At 37.9% G+C, this 17,235-nt stretch overlaps 3 protein-coding genes across 3 annotated transcripts; 2 read left to right on the top strand and 1 right to left on the bottom strand.

Annotated features, from left to right (window-relative positions):
* Positions 1-236: 236 nt before the first annotated feature.
* LOC130992485 (nuclear pore complex protein NUP35) lies at positions 237-3,744 on the top strand. Its single transcript, XM_057917135.1, has 4 exons — positions 237-406; positions 1,025-1,634; positions 2,250-2,361; positions 3,135-3,744. Exons 2-4 carry the CDS (start codon positions 1,042-1,044, stop codon positions 3,441-3,443), a joined length of 1,014 nt encoding a protein of 337 aa, XP_057773118.1. The 5' UTR covers positions 237-406; positions 1,025-1,041; the 3' UTR covers positions 3,444-3,744.
* Positions 3,745-4,528: 784 nt separating this feature from the next.
* Positions 4,529-4,897, bottom strand: LOC130993804 (uncharacterized). Its single transcript, XM_057918840.1, has one exon. The coding sequence runs from the start codon at positions 4,895-4,897 to the stop codon at positions 4,529-4,531; it is 369 nt and encodes a 122-aa protein (XP_057774823.1).
* Positions 4,898-14,679: 9,782 nt separating this feature from the next.
* On the top strand, positions 14,680-16,139 carry LOC130992484 (CASP-like protein 3A1). The gene is made up of 3 exons (XM_057917133.1): positions 14,680-15,061; positions 15,621-15,756; positions 15,832-16,139. The coding sequence occupies exons 1-3, from the start codon at positions 14,838-14,840 to the stop codon at positions 16,045-16,047; spliced, it is 576 nt and encodes a 191-aa protein (XP_057773116.1). The 5' UTR covers positions 14,680-14,837; the 3' UTR covers positions 16,048-16,139.
* Positions 16,140-17,235: the final 1,096 nt, after the last annotated feature.

The raw sequence follows: 17,235 nt of genomic DNA, 5'->3' as shown, positions 1-17,235 counted from the left end.
GTCATCAAAAGTGATGTTATTATGGGATGGAAGAAATATAAACTTATTCATTTCTGTTCAAAATAAATATAAACTTATTCATTTCTGTTCAAATTTTGAATAACGGTTATATAATGGCATAAATACGAAATTACCCTCTAATCGTTAGTGTATGTTAGTGGGCAAAGTGATATTTCGGGGAAGGTTAGTTAAGTAATTACGTCAAACTCCTTAAATTTGAAAAATTTAGGCACGCGTGCTCCTATAAAAAAAAGGAAAAGAAAAGAAAAGAAAAGGAGATTAAAATAAAATTAGGGTTTTTCATATCAGTGCTCTGCTTTCTGCTCACTACTGTTTGGGGAAATCTTCCTTAAAACCCTCCAAATTCAAAATTCCTGTAGCTCATCGTTGCCGTCACTATATTCAGGTAGTCGATTTTCTGTATATTCAATTATCGTAATATGTTGTTGCTTATTTACGTCATAGGTTCTATTTGATGTTATTGGAAATTTTCAAATGCTGCCGGGATTCATGTTTCTGGCTTTTTGTTCCCTAATTTTTGCCCTATGAGATGTATTTGAATTGATTTAGTTATTTTAGCTCACATGTTGTGTTTGTGTTTGAAATTTTGGTCCTATTTATACTTTTATGCGTTATTGTATTTTGAGATAGAATTTGTGAAGCGTGGATTCATGGTTTTTTTCTTGATGAATTATGTTATACTCTATTATGTGTGCGATTCGGGTGGGAATTTGTTGATTATAATCGGTATAGAAATGGTATAAGAATCATACGAAGAGAATAAATTTGTGATACTGGATGCAAGATGTAGTTACTGTATTTTTGTGTTTATTGGTAAACAAATGATTATTGGGTTTTATAATTGGATATTTTGCTCGATGATTCTGGGCTCCCTAAGAATTGCGAAATGTAGTTACTGTATTTTTGTGTTTATTGGTAAACAAATGATTACTGGGTTTTATAATTGGATATTTTGCTGGATGATTCTGGGCTCCCTAAGAATTTGTTAATTTTGCATATGCAGGGAGGCACAAAGACAAAATGAGCACAAGTGTCCGCAGAACCCCCAAATCTGGGAGGCAATCCCTGTTTTTCCAAGATTTAGCAACGCCTGTGTCATCTCGACGGTCTGGGGGAAAGTTTACAACCCCCGGTCAGGCAGCTGCTGTTTCTGCTCTATGGCGTGAAAATTTTTCCAACTCTGATCTTCCTCCTCCCCCCGCTTTTACCCTTGAAGACCGCTTTGATCAATCTCCAGAATCAGGGATACCTGACTATCCAGTGTCTCCAGAAGTAAAATCAGATCCTAGAACCCCACTACAAAGTTTTGGCAGGGAACTTTCAACTCCTAAGAGCAAATCAGATGCGAGCACTTCATATGCTGGAGCTAGCAAGCAGTCACAGCAGCAGAGTCAGCAGAGCCCTATGGTAAGTTCAAGCTGGTGGTCCCCTGCCAAGACTGGAGGTAGTGCCGAGCAAGAAGATAAAGGGAAAGGGTCACCCGTTGAAGGTGTGGTTCAACCTGGTGCCTTGATAACACTGCCGCCGCCTAGGGAGGTTGCAAGGCCTGAAGTGAAGAAAAGTCTACTGCCTGTTGGGAACATGAATGAGGAGGAATGGGTCACTGTCTATGGGTATGGTTTGATTCTTTATTTTTTCGTTTATCATTTTATGTGGAACTTATTCTGGACTATTATATTGTTACTGTTAGGTGCTGAAGAACCACTGGAAAGACATATGATACTAATACCTATACGATAAGAATGCATTGTTCTTTTATGTATTTCGTGGTAAATATAGAAAAAGGTGGCTTGTTGTTGTGGTTTTGATAGTTACTATATCCTGCTGTTGCATGACATGATAAGTTTAGTCCTGCACATTTTCTCTGTGACATTAAGTTCAAATCTCTTAATTACCCGCTGCTGCTCCTGTGGCAATTTTGTTTTTCTGCAATTTTATCCTTTTTTTCACTTGCCTGCTATGTTCTTTCATCGACTTTTTTGCTACTATCTTAAGAATCTTCCAGTATCTGTCTGCACAACGCAATGGCAATTTGGACATTTAGAAATGCATTTAAGCAGTTCTTTTTAGGACATCAACTGCATTTACTTGTTTGTCCCATGGTCAACTTTGTGGTTGCATTCGAAATAGTATACCTTTTCATTTATTCATCTCATAGAGATCGAACTTGAAACATCTTACCACTTTTGTTCTAGAGTTTTGATGTTTATCTCGAACTTCATGTCCAGGTTCTTGCCTGCTGATACAAATCTTATATTGCGGGAGTTTGAAAAATGTGGGGTGATTTTGAAACATGTTCCTGGCCCGAGAGAGGCTAATTGGATGCACATTTTATATCAGGTTATTTCCTATTATCAGAAAGCTGATTGCTTATTTATGCATTTATTATTACTTGTAAATATTTTGTTTTTTCATGCGATTCATCAAAAGAATGCCACACTGTTTATGTTATGAGCCACCACCCAGTTCCCTATTACTCTCGTTGTGAATGTACTTAGCTGCTTGCATTAATAATCTCAAAAGTCTGTGCCTTTTCCTTTTTTGAAAATTGTATTCATGCATATCTGTTTGTCTGTGTCATTGTGGCGGTGGATGTGGTTTTGTTGTGTTTAGTTGATGCTGCTGCACTTGACAGGTTTCTGCATTGTCGTTTATATTCTTGACAAAGTTTTGGCTGTCTAACATACATCCAGTTATTGGATAATCACCTTAAATGTACTTGCAACTTCATTTGACTTGCATAATTTAGAATATTGGGAATATATGTTTATTCTGGTCCTGAGTTCTAATGTTACAACCTATAAATGTTAGTCTTATGCTGCACTTTAGGCATGAGGAATGAGTTGGAGTTAATGAAATTTCATGTTGGACGTATGTATTTCCATTGAGGCATTGTTGGTATTTTGACTTTACACTACAGTCGGAACAGTATTTGGCAATTTCACCATATAATAGTATTAATTTTTATTGACTGGAGCATGAAACTGGATAGATCTTGTTATTAAACAGTTAGATTGGTGGATTGACATAAAATAGTTTCTTAGGTTTCAATGAACCACTAGACATGCCTGCTATATTGTCTGATTAAATTGCATAGTAACTTGTTGCTGCAGAATCGGTCAGATGCTCAACGAGCACTCAGCAAAAATGGCATGGAAGTAAATGGAGTTCTCATCATTGGAGTAAAGCCCGTGGATCCAATGCAGCGCCAAGCACTAAATGAGAAACTCAACAATCAAGGATTTATGACATTACCACCGGCCCCTTCCAATAGAAACCTGGAGTCGAATGGTTTCAAAATCTCTCCATACCCATACTATCTGCAGAATGGCAGTTCAAGTGCTCGGCAATCTTCTGGAACGATGGCCACTCCTGCGAAATCAGTGGTGTCGAAAATTGTGGACTTGATGTTTGGTGTCTAGCCTATAATGCAATCACCAGTTTCTCTACCCTACAATTTTTTTTCACCCTCTATATGCGGATTCAGCCTGTCTTAGTGCTTTCTGGAGGATGGCAAATGTGTGACTATGATACATCTCATAGTTGAGATCCCTTATTATATTACATTGTTTATACCAGATATAATTCGATTAAAATGTTTCACTTTTGTCTGTGAAGCTCATGGAGATATAGAGGTACCATCTGTTTGTAATGAAGATTTTGTAATAGCGATAAACAAAATATTGTGACATTATATTTGCAGGCATTTTTTTTTTCGTTTTAGTGTTTGCTGGATTTGTTAGTTGTGCTAAGTAGAAGTCAAATTTAATTTGAATTTTCTTTTCTAGTTTTCGCAAGAGGAGTCAAATTCTTCTACTCCATTCGTCCCACTATAAAGTGGCATGTTTTTCAAAAATGGAAAATTTAACACTTAAAAAATGTAGACCCTACCATTTTCAATTAATTTACGCCTTCTCCTTAATTTACACATTTCAAAAAAGTGTAGGTCCCTACCACTTAAAATTTAACACTCTCCGTCGAGTCACTACTAGACGCCCCGTGTCCTGCGTCGTCAATTCTCCAGTGGGTAGCTCCTTCACCTTCGTTCTCCACAATCATGTTGTGGAGAATGATGCAACATATCATGATGTCCTTGAGATGCTCGATGTACCAACTCTGTGCCAGACTTCGAATGATTCCCCTATTGAGCTTGAAGCACTCCAAAGGCACGTTCGACATCCTTCCGTGCCGATTCTTGCATCTTCTTGAACCTCGCCTCCTTTGGATTGGTCGCCAGTGATGGACTCTTGACGAAAGCAACGCCACTCCGAATATATGTCATCGTACAAGTAGTAGCCCATTTTGTAGTATCGCCGGTTGGCCTGAAAGATCACCGGCGCCGACGTTTCCTTCCAAGACGTTGGAGAACATAGGCGATTGGTTTAGAACGTTGATGTCGTTGTTTGAACCGACGACACCGAAAAAGGCATGTCAAATCCACAAATCGTGGAATGCAACGGCCTCCAAGATCAAGGTGGGTTCCCCTTGATCACCGCGTGTATATGCGCTATGCCACACCTTTGGGGCAATTCTTCCACGCCCAATGCATACAATCAAGACTCCCGAGCATCTCGGAAAATCCGTGTCGCGTCTCTGAAGAAGGCGTAGGATGTCGAAGATACTCGACACTGTATGTCCGGATGACAGCTCTGCAGAATTTCTTTAGGCATAGATTCCTCGTCGTGTCAGCGACCTTGAGATACTCATCGAAAGTATCCGCACTGACGCCGGTGGCGATGGCTAATTGGCGGATAGCCACCGTGCATTTCTGCAAAAGCGTGAAAGAGTCCCGGTCCACAGCATCATGGCCCATCCGGAAGTAACCATCTTCACCTTGCACAACAACAACGATGCGCAATAACAACTCCTTCTGCATCTGAAAACGCTGTCGGAAAAATGTAGGCCCGTATGTCGGATTGTCGTTGAAATAGTCTTACATAGTTAGTAAATGGGCAGCCGCACGATTACGGTAGACGTAAGACCGATGGTGAATAACACATTCTAGCTCCAGTTGGGAGAACATTTGAGCAATCACTTACTTCTGCTTCTTGATCTCATCGACGAGTTCTTGTGCAACACCGTCGGACGAAGACGATGAAGTATCATCGAACCATTCAGCCATTTTTGAAGGAAGAGAATATGAAAATATAGTAGAGAAAGAGAGAAAGATTGAAGGATAATTTATTTTGTATGTGTGAATGAAGAAATGTGGGGTATTTATAGAAATGAATTTTTTTTTTGAAAAAAAAACGACTAGATAGCCGTTGGAAAAAAAAAAAGTTAAATCGATTATATAGCTGTTGATTTCAAAATTTTAAAACTATTATTATTATTATTATTATTTTTAATGGGCGCGTGTGGTGCACGCTAAACAAGCAAATAAATGAAATTTAAAAAATAGAGTATAATTGAAAAATTAAAATAAAAAACCTAACAACTAAATAGAAATTAAGCCAAACAAACCTACCCCACCACACCACCCTCAAAACTAGAGCTGGCAAAACGGACGGGCCGGCCCGGCCCGGCCCGGTCCAGCTGGCTTATGAGATTGCCGGACCGGGCCGTGACCGGGTTGCCAATTTTCAGGCCTAGCCTAGCCTCAACCGGGCTATCGGGCGGTCGGGCCAAACAAGTCCATTGATTTTTTTTTTTCTCACTAAATCCTGTTTTTTATTTTTACAAAAAATTAAATTAACTAAAATAAATTCAATTAATAAATTGATTTTTCGATTATAAGATCCACCCAAAACCAGAAATTCATATTTTTGAAGATATTAAAGATTGTGTGTTCAAAATCATTAAAAAATAATTATCTTAATTGAGCAACATAATAAAAAATAATCACCCAAGCTTATGAACAGTTTAGCCGGTCTGTCATTCCTACTTCATATAAATTAGAGATTCCAAAATCCCAATATATTATTTCATTTAATCTTACGTCCAAGGCCGCAACTCAAATAAACAAAAGAAATAAATAAAATCAAGCAACAACATCAAAATGGGAAGAAAGAACAAAATCCATATTTTCTTTAGCTGCACTCTATTTTTTAAATGAATATATATACACATAAAATTCTAATCTATGGGCAAACATAGTATATTGATTCAAATATGTCAATTATATTCAAAATAAATTACATTTCATTCAACGAAATTATCACTTCACCACACTAATCCAACGACGAGTAATTAACTCATTCTTTACTATATATTATTGTCTTCTAATGAGTGCAGATAGTAATACGCAGCAGTAGCAGTATTCTTGTTTAAAATTGTAGGGTTTCAATTTATAAAACAAAATAAAATAGAATACTTAACTAAAATTAGAATAATAAAATAAAATTTAAAAATAAATCGGGCGGGCTTTTTAACCCCGGGCCCGATCAGTCCGGCGGGTTAATTTGGCGGGCTTTTGAGGCCCGAGTTTTTTCGGGCCTACATTTTATATAGCCCAACCTAGCCCTAAACATGGGCGGGCCGGGTCAATTTTGTCAGCTCTACTCAAAACAACAACAAAATTAATCCCTTCTTCTTCTGCAGCAAAACATCTGCCGCCTCTCCCAATTTCCTACCCCGCCGCTCCTCCCTTGTTTTCCTTCTTCTTCTTTGCAAGCACATGAGATACCAACCCAGCCACCGACTTCGGCTCTGCGGAGGGTGTTGGTGAGAAAATTAATGATGCACACCATTAATGTCGGTGACGACGGTGGCAGTGCGGGGTTTAGGTAGGCTGGGGGAAGGGAATTTTGGGGTGTGGCTTCAATCTTTTTATTTAAATTTTTGTACTTATAAATTTAAAATTATTGATAAAAGGGCAAAGGTGCAGATTGACCCCTAAACATAATACCCCTATAGCTTTTACCCCCCCTAGGATCGGTCAAGACGCGTTGACCTCCCTGAACTTTCGAAAAAATGGTGCACTTAAACCCTTCCGTTAAACGGCCCCTTAAACGCCGTTTTCTTTCAAAAAAAAAATTAAAATTTTTGGGCGGGCCCCACTCCTCTCTCTCTCTTCTCTCACTTATCTCAAATCTCTCACCACGGAGGAAAATGATGCAAGGCCACAGATCCAAAACAAACAGGGGCTCTGCCATTTTCCTCTACAAAAAGGGTGAAGGATTCATCTACTACGCCGCATAACATACAGTAGAACTTATAAATTATTTTTCTGTTTCTCCCTTCGACCACCGCCGCCGCCTCTATATACAGCTCCGATGATTTGGTCTTATCTATTGGTCCAGTAGCAGGGGAAACGATTTAGCTTAAATCCGCCATGGATGACATCTCTCCTCCTTTTATGATCCATGGATGCCCTGAAATTAGACATCAAAATGAAATTAGCCTCAAAATTATTGAATCGATAGTAGCTGATGGATTCATGATTCATCTATTGCGAGATCTAATAGATGGAATGTAGAGAGAGTGTTGTGGAATTGCTTGAAAGATGATCAACGCAGCAAGAACAGAAAAGAAATGAACACAAACAAGATTTACGTGGTTCGGATTTTTCAATCCTACATCCAGGGAGAAGAAACGATCCACTCTATTTCACTATGAACACTCAAGAACTTTACAATTACAATTGAGAACTCTCAACACTAGAAGAAGTGTATAGCCTACAAATCTATCAAGATTGCTATGTATCCTCACTCTCAACTAGTTTACAGTAATGAAAATTCTTAAGCAACAACTCAACAACTAACCTAGGTAAAGAAAAGAAATAGCAGCTGAGACGGTTGAGCTGCGCGCTGGCTTCTAAGTCAAAGGGGAGAAAAGTCAAAGCCAGCAAAATCAGGGCAGCAAAATCAATGCCAGAGAAATCAACGCCAGAGGAATCAAGTCCAGAGGAATCAAGTCCAGAGGACTCAAGTGCGCCAGAGGAATCAAGTGCGCCAGAGCGGAAGCCGTTTCTCTGGCGAGAGCCGCAAATTCGGCCAGAGTGTTTTAACTAATTTTATCAACCTAAAACTGAACTCCCTTAACTCTTACATAATTGCTAACTGACCCCTCAGCTATAGACTAATTGTATGCACATACTTTACTCACAATTCTCCACCTTATCTAATACAATTAGAATACGCTGAGTTACCTGCATGTACCTGCACAGATTAGACATAAAACTTGTTCTCCTCAAGAGAGCTCATACCAATCAAAGAACAACACTTTTGGAACTTAACAGTTGGTAAAGATTTGGTAAGCATATCTGAAGCATTATAATCAGTTGACACTTTCTCTATTATAACTTCATCTTTGTCAACTAAATCCCTAACAAAATGAAATCTAACATCTATATGTTTAGACCTCTCATGAAAATATTGATGTTTAACAAGATGAATTGCACTTTGATTATCACAAAGAATAGAGACTACCTGTTGATTAATACCTAACTCAGATAGCATACCTCTTAGCCATATACCTTCTTTCACTGCTTCTGTGACAACCATGAATTCGGCTTCTGTAGTGGAAAGAGCTACTACAGATTGTAATGTAGATTTCCAGCTCATTGCTGTTCCATAAAGTGTAAATACATATCCAGATTGGGACTTCCTTGTATCTATACTTCCTACATAATCAGAATCAGTAAAGCCAACTAGAGCTTGATTTATATCAGTAGCTCCACCTTGAAATACAATTCCTTTATTCATAGTAGCTTTAATGTATCTTAAAACTCCTTTTAATGCAAGCCAATGTGGTTTTCCTGGATTTGCCATAAATCTACTTACAAGACTAGCAGCATGAGCCAAATCAGGCCGAGTACAAAGCATAGAATACATGATGCTTCCTACCACATTTGCATAAGGAATAACACTCATGTCTTTAAGCTCTTCACTAGTAACAGGACATTGACTACTAGACAGCTTAACATGTTGAGCTATAGGAACCTGAGCAACTTTTGCTTCATTCATATTGAATTTTAACAATACTTTCTTCAAGTAATCAGATTGAACAAGCATAAGTTTCATATTTTTCCTATCTCTCTTGATATCCATACCAAGAATTCTTCTAGCAGTCCCTAGATCTTTCATATCAAATTCAGCACTCAGTGATTGCTTTACTTTATCAATTTCAGTACTAGAACTACTAGCAATAAGCATATCATCACATACAAGAGTAAGTAAACAACCACAGACTTAGCAACTTCTTTCAAGTATACACATCTATCATGCAATGTTCTCTTGAAACCTATACTTATCATGAATTCATCAAACCTTTTATTCCACTGTCTTGGACTTTGCTTCAGTCCATACAAAGACTTTTTCAAGAGACATACCTGACCTTCACAGCCAGCTACTTCAAATCCCTCTGGTTGATTCATGAATATAGTTTCTTCTAACTCACCATTTAGAAAAGTTGTTTTAACATCCATCTGTTGCAATTCTAAATCTCGGTGTGCAGTTAGAGCAAGTATAAGTATAATAGAACAGTGTTTGACAACAGGAGATAAAATTTCATTAAAATCTATACCTTCTTGCTGAGAGAAACCTCTAGCAACTAACCTGGCTTTATACCTGATGATCTCTACACCATTATGAACCTCCACCTTTTTCTTATATAACCATCTACATGTTACACATTTCTGGTTCTTAGGTCTGTCAACCAAGATCCAAGTCTTATTTTTCAATAAAGACTCTATTTCCTCCTCCATAGCTTTGATCCATTGCTTGCTTTCAGAGCACTGAATTGCTTCTTTATAGGACTTAGGCTCTCTGTAATTTACCTCTTCAGCTACTGAGAAAGCAAAGCTAACTTGATCTGCTTCAGAGTATCTGGCTGGAGGTCTGGTAATTCTCCTAGCTCTGTCACGAGCTAGATGATAATCACTGAGATCCTCAGTGTTATCCTTTTGTTGATCATCTTCCTCCTGTTTTATACCTGTCACTTCTGATACTCTAGACATTTCATCATTAATAGGTGTGTTATCACTAGTTTTATCAGTGTTTACTTCAACTCCTTTACTAGTATACTCAGTAGTAGATTGCTCTTTTAGAGGCATTATGTTTTCTTTAAACACTACATCTCTACTGACTAGAAGTTTTCCCTTTCCAGATTCTATGCACCAGAGCCTATACCCTTTAACCCCTGTTGGATATCCCACCATAACACATTTCAATGCTCGGGGTTCCTACTTATCCTGCCTAACATGCATATATGCTAAGCATCCAAATTTTCTCAAGTTTGAGTAATCAGCAGCCCTACCAGTCAGTGGCGGATCCAGGATTATAAAATTGGGGGGGATGATCGATACAAAATTTAAAATTATTTTGAACATAAACGTTGTCTTATATTTAAAATGCAAAAAAACATATGTTCAAAAAAAATAAAATGCAAAAATATCATTACAATTAAGCGTTGAGTCCGATCCGACGAGTCTTCATTTTCTGGAATCGATCAATTACATCATCATCGGGAATTTGTAGAAACATATTTTTCTCAATGAAAGTAACTAAACAATCATTTAACAATTGATCACCCATGCTATTTCGCAACCTATTTTTGACATAGGTCATTCCCGAAAATACTCTTTCCGGACCTGCAGTAGCGACTGGGAGAATCAACACCAACTTGATTAGCAAATAAATTGTTGGATAAGTCTCATGCTTTTTTGTTTCTACAACCGAAAGGGCACCAAGATCATTCAAATCTCCAAACCTATCATCCTTTCGCAAATCTTCAATATATATATAAATTTGCAAGCTCTAATTAAATCAAAAGTTCTAATTAAATCAAATCTCTAAATCTCAATAATTACTATCAAGAATCATATTAATTCTCAAAGAAAATTAATAGAAAAATAAAACATGCTTACCTCTGTCAGCGGCGCACCTTCAATTGAGAAAAGGTTCAGCCGCCAACCTCCAAAGTTAAAATATTGGAACTTGGGTTTCAGGGTTTGGCCGTTTGTGGCCTTGTGGGGTATAGGGATTGGAGAATGAATTACAAGAATTAAAATTGGTGGTGTGTAGGTTACGTAGGGAGCACTCCAAGTCTCCAAGGTATTTAGTTATAATTTTTATATTACATATTATACATGTATATATATACTAAAAAAAAAAAAATTTTTTTTGGGGGTATAGCTGTACCCCCTTGCACCAACCTACGTCCGCCCCTGCTACCAGTCCACAGTTCTTCAGGAGTTTTAAACTCAATAGCACTAGAAGGGCATCTATTTATAAGATGAGCAGCAGTGGTGACTGCTTCTCCCCAAAATTTTGGTGGCAAACCTGAGCTAGAGAGCATACACCTAACTCTCTCAAGGAGAGTTCTATTCATTCTCTCTACAACCCCATTTTGTTGGGGTTTTCCAGGTACTGATTTATGTATTTTAATTCCCCTATCTTTACAATATTCTTGAAATTTTTCAGAGGTGAATTCTAAGCCATTGTCAGTCCTTAAGCATTTCAACTTACATCCCTTTTCATTCTCAACAGCACTACACCACTCAACAAATTTATCAAAGGCATCAGACTTGTGTTTTAAAATGTAAACCCAGACTTTCCTAGAGAAATCATCTATTAGAGACATGAAATATACTCCTCCACCTATAGTGGTGTTTTTGGATGGACCCCACAGATCACAATGAACATATTGAAGTGGTGCAGATGAGACATGTTTGCCAACAGGATATGGAAGTTTCTTGCTTTTGACTTAATTCACATGCATCACAATTGTTCAGTTTTGCATCAGCAGATAAACTCAAGATACCCTGTTTCTTTAGTTCAATTAATCTTTTTTCACTAGCATGCCCAAGTCTTTCATGCCACAATTCAATATCACAAGTGGAGGCAATTTCAGACTCACCAACAATAGTTTCAGCAACTAAATGATACAAAGTCTGTTTTCTGGTTCCTTTCAAAACAATTTTATCTTCCTTTAAGACATATATATCATTAACACATGATTTAAACTCATAGCCTTTCATTTGTAGTGATCCAAGGGATATCAAATTCCTTTTTAGACTAGGAATATATCTAACTTCAGTTAGGAGCCTTACAAAGTTATCATGTAGCTTTAACTTGATTGCACCAATGCCTTTGACATGGCATACTTGGTTGTTTCCCAAAACTACAGATCCCAAGTCCTTCATCTGCAAATCAACAAACCAATTCAAGTTAGGACACATATGGAAAGAACACCCTGAATCTAATATCCAATTATTCTCAGTTTTAGAAGATGTGGTGTTTAAAGCTTCAGCTTCTTGGAAATTTTCAGCAAGGTCTGCAGTGTCTGATGAGCCTTTTTGAGCTTGTTTTCTTTTATAGCTGTAGCAGTCTTTCTTGATATGCCCTGGCTTCTTGCAGTAGTGGCATTTCTTGTTTTCCTTCTCATCATCCTCCTTCTTTCCTGATCCTCCCTTTTTTTCTTTGAAAGGCTTCTTGAATTTTCCTTTGTTGGACTTTGCTTTGACATTGAGGCTTTCACTTGTGGTTTCTTGCCTGCCATCAGATGCCTTTTGCAACTCCCTAGATTTCAAGGCATTCATGACTTCATCCAGGGAGATAGCAGTCTCCCTCCCATACAGCATGGCATCCCTCATATTGTCATAGGATTTGGGCAGGGCACTAAGGAGCTGGATTGCCTTGTCTTCATCTTCTAGCTTTACATCAATATCTGCCAAATCATCAACGACTTTATTGAATTCATCCAGTTGATCAGATAGATTCTTCTCCTCTGAAACTCTAAAGGAATACAGCCTCTTCTTCAAGAAGAGCCGATTTGCCAGAGACTTAGTCATGTAGAGGCTCTCCAGTTTAGCCCATACTGCAGCTGCAGTGTCTTCTTTTGACACCTCTCTCAGCACTTTATCTCCCAGATGCAGGATGATAGTGCTATGAGCCTTCTTTTGCATTTCAGCGAACTTCACCTTCCCATCTCCTTCTTTAGGTGCCTTCTCTTGGGTCAGAACATCATCTAGGCCCTGTTGAATGAGAACGACCCTCATTCTCCACAGGGAGAAATCATTCTTCCCTGTGAATTTCTCGGTGTCGAATTTAGCAATCGACATTTGGTTGATCTCCAGTCTTGAGATTCAGCACGATGTAGCAGTGAAAAGATTGGCGATTCCTCCACCGATCAGAACCTCATCCGATTCAGATTTCCGCCGATTCAAATCTCGAGCAGTTGGTGTGCGTCGATCTTCCTCTTCCCACAGACAGCGCCACTTGTTGTGGAATTGCTTGAAAGATGATCAACGCAGCAAGAACAGAAAAGAAATGAACACAAACAAGATTTACGTGGTTCAGATTTTTCAATCCTACATCCAGGGAGAAGAAACGATCCACTCTATTTCACTATGAACACTCAAGAACTTTACAATTACAATTGAGAACTCTCAACACTAGAAGAAGTGTATAGCCTACAAATCTATCAAGATTGCTATGTATCATTACTCTCAACTAGTTTACAGTAATGGAAATTCTTAAGCAACAACTCAACAACTAACCTAGGTATTTAAAGAAAAGAAATAGCAGCTGAGACGGTTGAGCTGCGCGCTGGCTTCTAAGTCAGAGGGGAGAAAAGTCAAAGCCAGCGAAATCAATGCCAGAGAAATCAACGCCAGAGGAATCAAGTCCAGAGGACTCAAGTGCGCCAGAGGAATCAAGTGCGCCAGAGCGGAAGCCGTTTCTCTGGCGAGAGCCGCGAATTCGGCCAGAGTGTTTTAACTAATTTTATCAACCTAAAACTGAACTCCCTTAACTCTTACATATTTGCTAACTGACCCCTCAGCTATAGACTAATTGTATGCAGATACTTTACTCACAGAGAGAATACTCACTGAGATCTAATAGTTGTGATGGGGATGGTGAGATTGTGCAAGAGGGTTGCTGGAGTGAGGGCTTCAGCGCCGGTTTTTATCTTCTTCAACATTCTTTTCGTCTGGGCTATCTACAAATATGTGGTTCGCCGAGGTCCTGTTTTGATTCTTTAACTTAACTGCGGTAGCTCAAGTTCTTCTAAAAATGTGTGAAAGTTCAAGTGCTAGCTTAGTTTGAATTTGGGTTGTATTATCTTAGTAGTCGTCTTTAAGTTACAGATTATTGGCCTCCGACGACACCGAGCGGAAAATCTTAGACAGAAACCTCAAATTACCGCGCAGCACGGCCTCAAACGTCTCCGCCGGTCCACTACCGTAGAACGGCGGCACGTCGGCGAGCATTATGTATAAAATCACGCCGGCGCTCCACACATCCACCTTCTCATCGTAATCCCTCCCCATCAGCACCTTCGGCGCCACGTAATACGGCGTTCCAACTACCCCGCTCATCTCGGAAACATCGAATAGCTCCGCCGATCCGAAATCGGCGAGCTTGAGCCTACCCCTGGAGTCGAACAGGATGTTGGCGGTGGAGAAGAGAGAGAGAGGAGTGGGGCTCGCCCAAAATAAAAAAATAAAGAAAACAACGTTTAAGGGGCCGTTTAACGGAGGGATTTAAGTACACCCTTTTTTCGAAAATTCGAGAAGGTCAACGCGCCTTAACCGATCCAGGGTTAAAAATTATAGAATTGTTATATTTAGGGGTCAATATGCACCTTCGCCCTCATAAAAACTTGCCTCTTAATTTGTGGGCCACGGCTGTGTAGCATCATTAACACTGTTTTCTTTTTTTGAGAAGAGCATCATTAAAAGTTATAGAAGCAATAAAAACAAATAAAACAAATAAAACATAGATGATAGCCTAGTATAACTTCACGGGCAGTAGTCAATCCATTTGACCCTTCCTTGTCCCGCCACGTGTCCCCTCCCCCCTTCTCTCTTGAGACTATAAACACACCTACCTCACCACTCTCTTCACACACACAAAAAAACAGCCAACATCATGACTCACGGGCCGGAGGTGAGCATCCAGCTCTCGGAGACGAAAATGGGCGCCCCCACCCTCCGAAAGAGCGATGTCATGCACGCCCTCATCCGCCTGCTCTGCCTCCTCACTAGCGTCACGGCGCTGTCGGTCATGACCACCGCCAAGCAGGCCTCCACCATCTCTCTCTACGGCTTCACCTTGCCGCTCTACTCCAAGTGGTCCTTTTCCGACTCCTTCGAGTAAGTTTTTGTTTTCTCTAATAACTTTTCCACTTTTTCTTTTTATTTTTTTCAGAATTATTTTGGAAATAAAATAATAAACCCCAAGTTCTTTCTGCGAACAGGGAAGAGCAAAAATCGAAAATATTACAAATAGCAAGAAATTAATAATAGGCTTGCTATCACACCCGAAACTCAAAACTGAGTAGCGGCCAAAATTTATCATTTTTTCTGCCCTCCACTTATTTCACAAAATTGGAACCATTTTGCATAAATTAAGGAGAAGACGAGAAATTACCAGATTTTAATTCATTCGTTACTAATTGAGTAGTTGTTTTATTTAAGAACTTTTGGCACAGTAGTATAAATGATTTTATATTTTATTTTTGTACTCTGAATTTGGGTGTTTTTGAGTGGGAATGAAGACAAATTCGGTTAGTTCTTGCGTGATTCGCGGCAAGAGATTGAATAAAAACAAGGGCCCGTGAAGGTTAAAATTTAGTGTTTATTAGGTCATATTTGTGGGGTAATAAAATGGGATGATTTAATTTATGGGTGGTTGAGTAATGTGAATGTGCAGGTATCTTGTTGGTGTATCAGCAGCTGTGGCACTTCACTCCTTGCTCCAATTGCTCATCAATACGTCCAGAATGCTGCGCAAATCTCCTCTCATTCCTTCTAGGAATCATGCATGGCTCATTTTTGCTGGAGATCAGGTATATATTTTTTCAAACTTTCAAGTTTGGTGCAAAATCAGATTAAATTGAAGTTTGTATGTAAAATTGTTGCAGATATTTGCATATGCGGTGATGAGCGCAGGATCAGCAGCATCGGGCGTGACAAATTTGAATCGGACGGGAATCCATCATTCATCGCTGCCCAATTTCTGCAAAGCATTGCACGTTTTCTGCGACCGCGTGGCTGTTTCCATAGCCTTCACGTTTTTCACCTGTTTCTTACTCGCCATTTCGGTGGTCCTCGACGTGCTTTGCCTCTCAAACTATTAATAACATATGCAATTCTCGTTTGCTGCTGCTTATCAATAACTATAACTATAACTACTCTCTTCATCTATCAACCTATCTTTATTCAATTTTCATTCCTACTATCTACATTTTAATTTTATTGCACTACTCTACTTGGGTTGGGTTCAGATCTTGATACGGTCGCAAAATCCAATTATAATACGAATCTTTATATATATAAAAAGCAAAGAATCTTTATATATATAAAAAGCAAAGTAAATGTAATTGCAAGGATATAATTGGAATTTATGGGAAAAAATAGAACACCACTAAACCCACGTTTTGTACAAATTTTCGTCAATGTTAATGCATAGTTTGTTTTGGATTTAGTAACTTAAAATTCTTCTTTTTTAACATCTCAAATCTTCTTTTTTTTTTTTGTACATAAAAGAACATTATTCTTATTTTATTGAATAAAATTTGTAACATGTAAATTAAATGTAAAACCGTGAAACGATTTTAAAATTGATATATAATATGTAAAAAAAATATATTTAAAATTAATAAGTTATTATTATATAGAACTTAATTATTTCTTTTCCTTGAAACTAGAAACATATCAATACTTTTTTCCATTTGCACTTTTTCATCGTAAGTCTAAGAATTCGATCTTTTGAAGCAAAAAGATAAAGCTATAATTTTAATTGATTAAGTTAGTCGATTATGTTATAATTTATTTTGAAAACAAAATTATACATTTATTACATTGCAAGAGAATGTTTACAAATGTTTTCTTAAAATATTTTCTTTCAATTTATTAATTATTTTATTCAATAAACAAATATTAAAATAATTATTATCTAATCTGGCAACAAAATTAATTTCCACTAGTTTATTTTTCAAATAAAGATAATTAGTGACTAATTACTAAACAATTAATTGTGTAAATTGAATTTGTTCAAAATTATTGTTGCTTTCTAAATATGACATTTTTTTATTTTTGTTTATTTTTGGTATCCATATAATTATCTTTGATAGGTATTAAATTAAGTTCGGAATCTTTACATATTTACTAATAATTCAAAAATATGTGTTGAGATATATAGTACATCAAGAACCAATATGTTTAATAGCAATTGTCATCATCACTCGAATTGTGAAAATCTTTGGTGAAATCATAATTTTGCTGAATGAATTATTGCATACGTTGCAAAAATTCCATATTGTTAA

The sequence above is a fragment of the Salvia miltiorrhiza genome, chromosome 7 (assembly GCF_028751815.1).
Source record: "Salvia miltiorrhiza cultivar Shanhuang (shh) chromosome 7, IMPLAD_Smil_shh, whole genome shotgun sequence".
Lineage (NCBI taxonomy): Eukaryota > Viridiplantae > Streptophyta > Magnoliopsida > Lamiales > Lamiaceae > Salvia > Salvia miltiorrhiza.
The sequence above is the reverse complement of the archived record's forward strand: the minus strand, read 5'-3'. Positions and strand labels throughout refer to the sequence as shown.

Bases quoted from the DNA above. Each gene is read 5' to 3' on its own strand.
- LOC130992484 (XM_057917133.1), top strand. From the start codon at position 14,838: ATGACTCACGGGCCGGAGGTGAGCATCCAGCTCTCGGAGACGAAAATG. The intron at 15,062-15,620 runs GTAAGTTTTTGT...GTGAATGTGCAG, and splicing joins TCCTTTTCCGACTCCTTCGA to GTATCTTGTTGGTGTATCAG. The intron at 15,757-15,831 runs GTATATATTTTT...AAATTGTTGCAG, and splicing joins TCATTTTTGCTGGAGATCAG to ATATTTGCATATGCGGTGAT.
- LOC130992485 (XM_057917135.1), top strand. From the start codon at position 1,042: ATGAGCACAAGTGTCCGCAGAACCCCCAAATCTGGGAGGCAATCCCTG. The intron at 1,635-2,249 runs GTATGGTTTGAT...CTTCATGTCCAG, and splicing joins GAATGGGTCACTGTCTATGG to GTTCTTGCCTGCTGATACAA. The intron at 2,362-3,134 runs GTTATTTCCTAT...TTGTTGCTGCAG, and splicing joins GGATGCACATTTTATATCAG to AATCGGTCAGATGCTCAACG.
- LOC130993804 (XM_057918840.1), bottom strand. From the start codon at position 4,897: ATGCAGAAGGAGTTGTTATTGCGCATCGTTGTTGTTGTGCAAGGTGAA.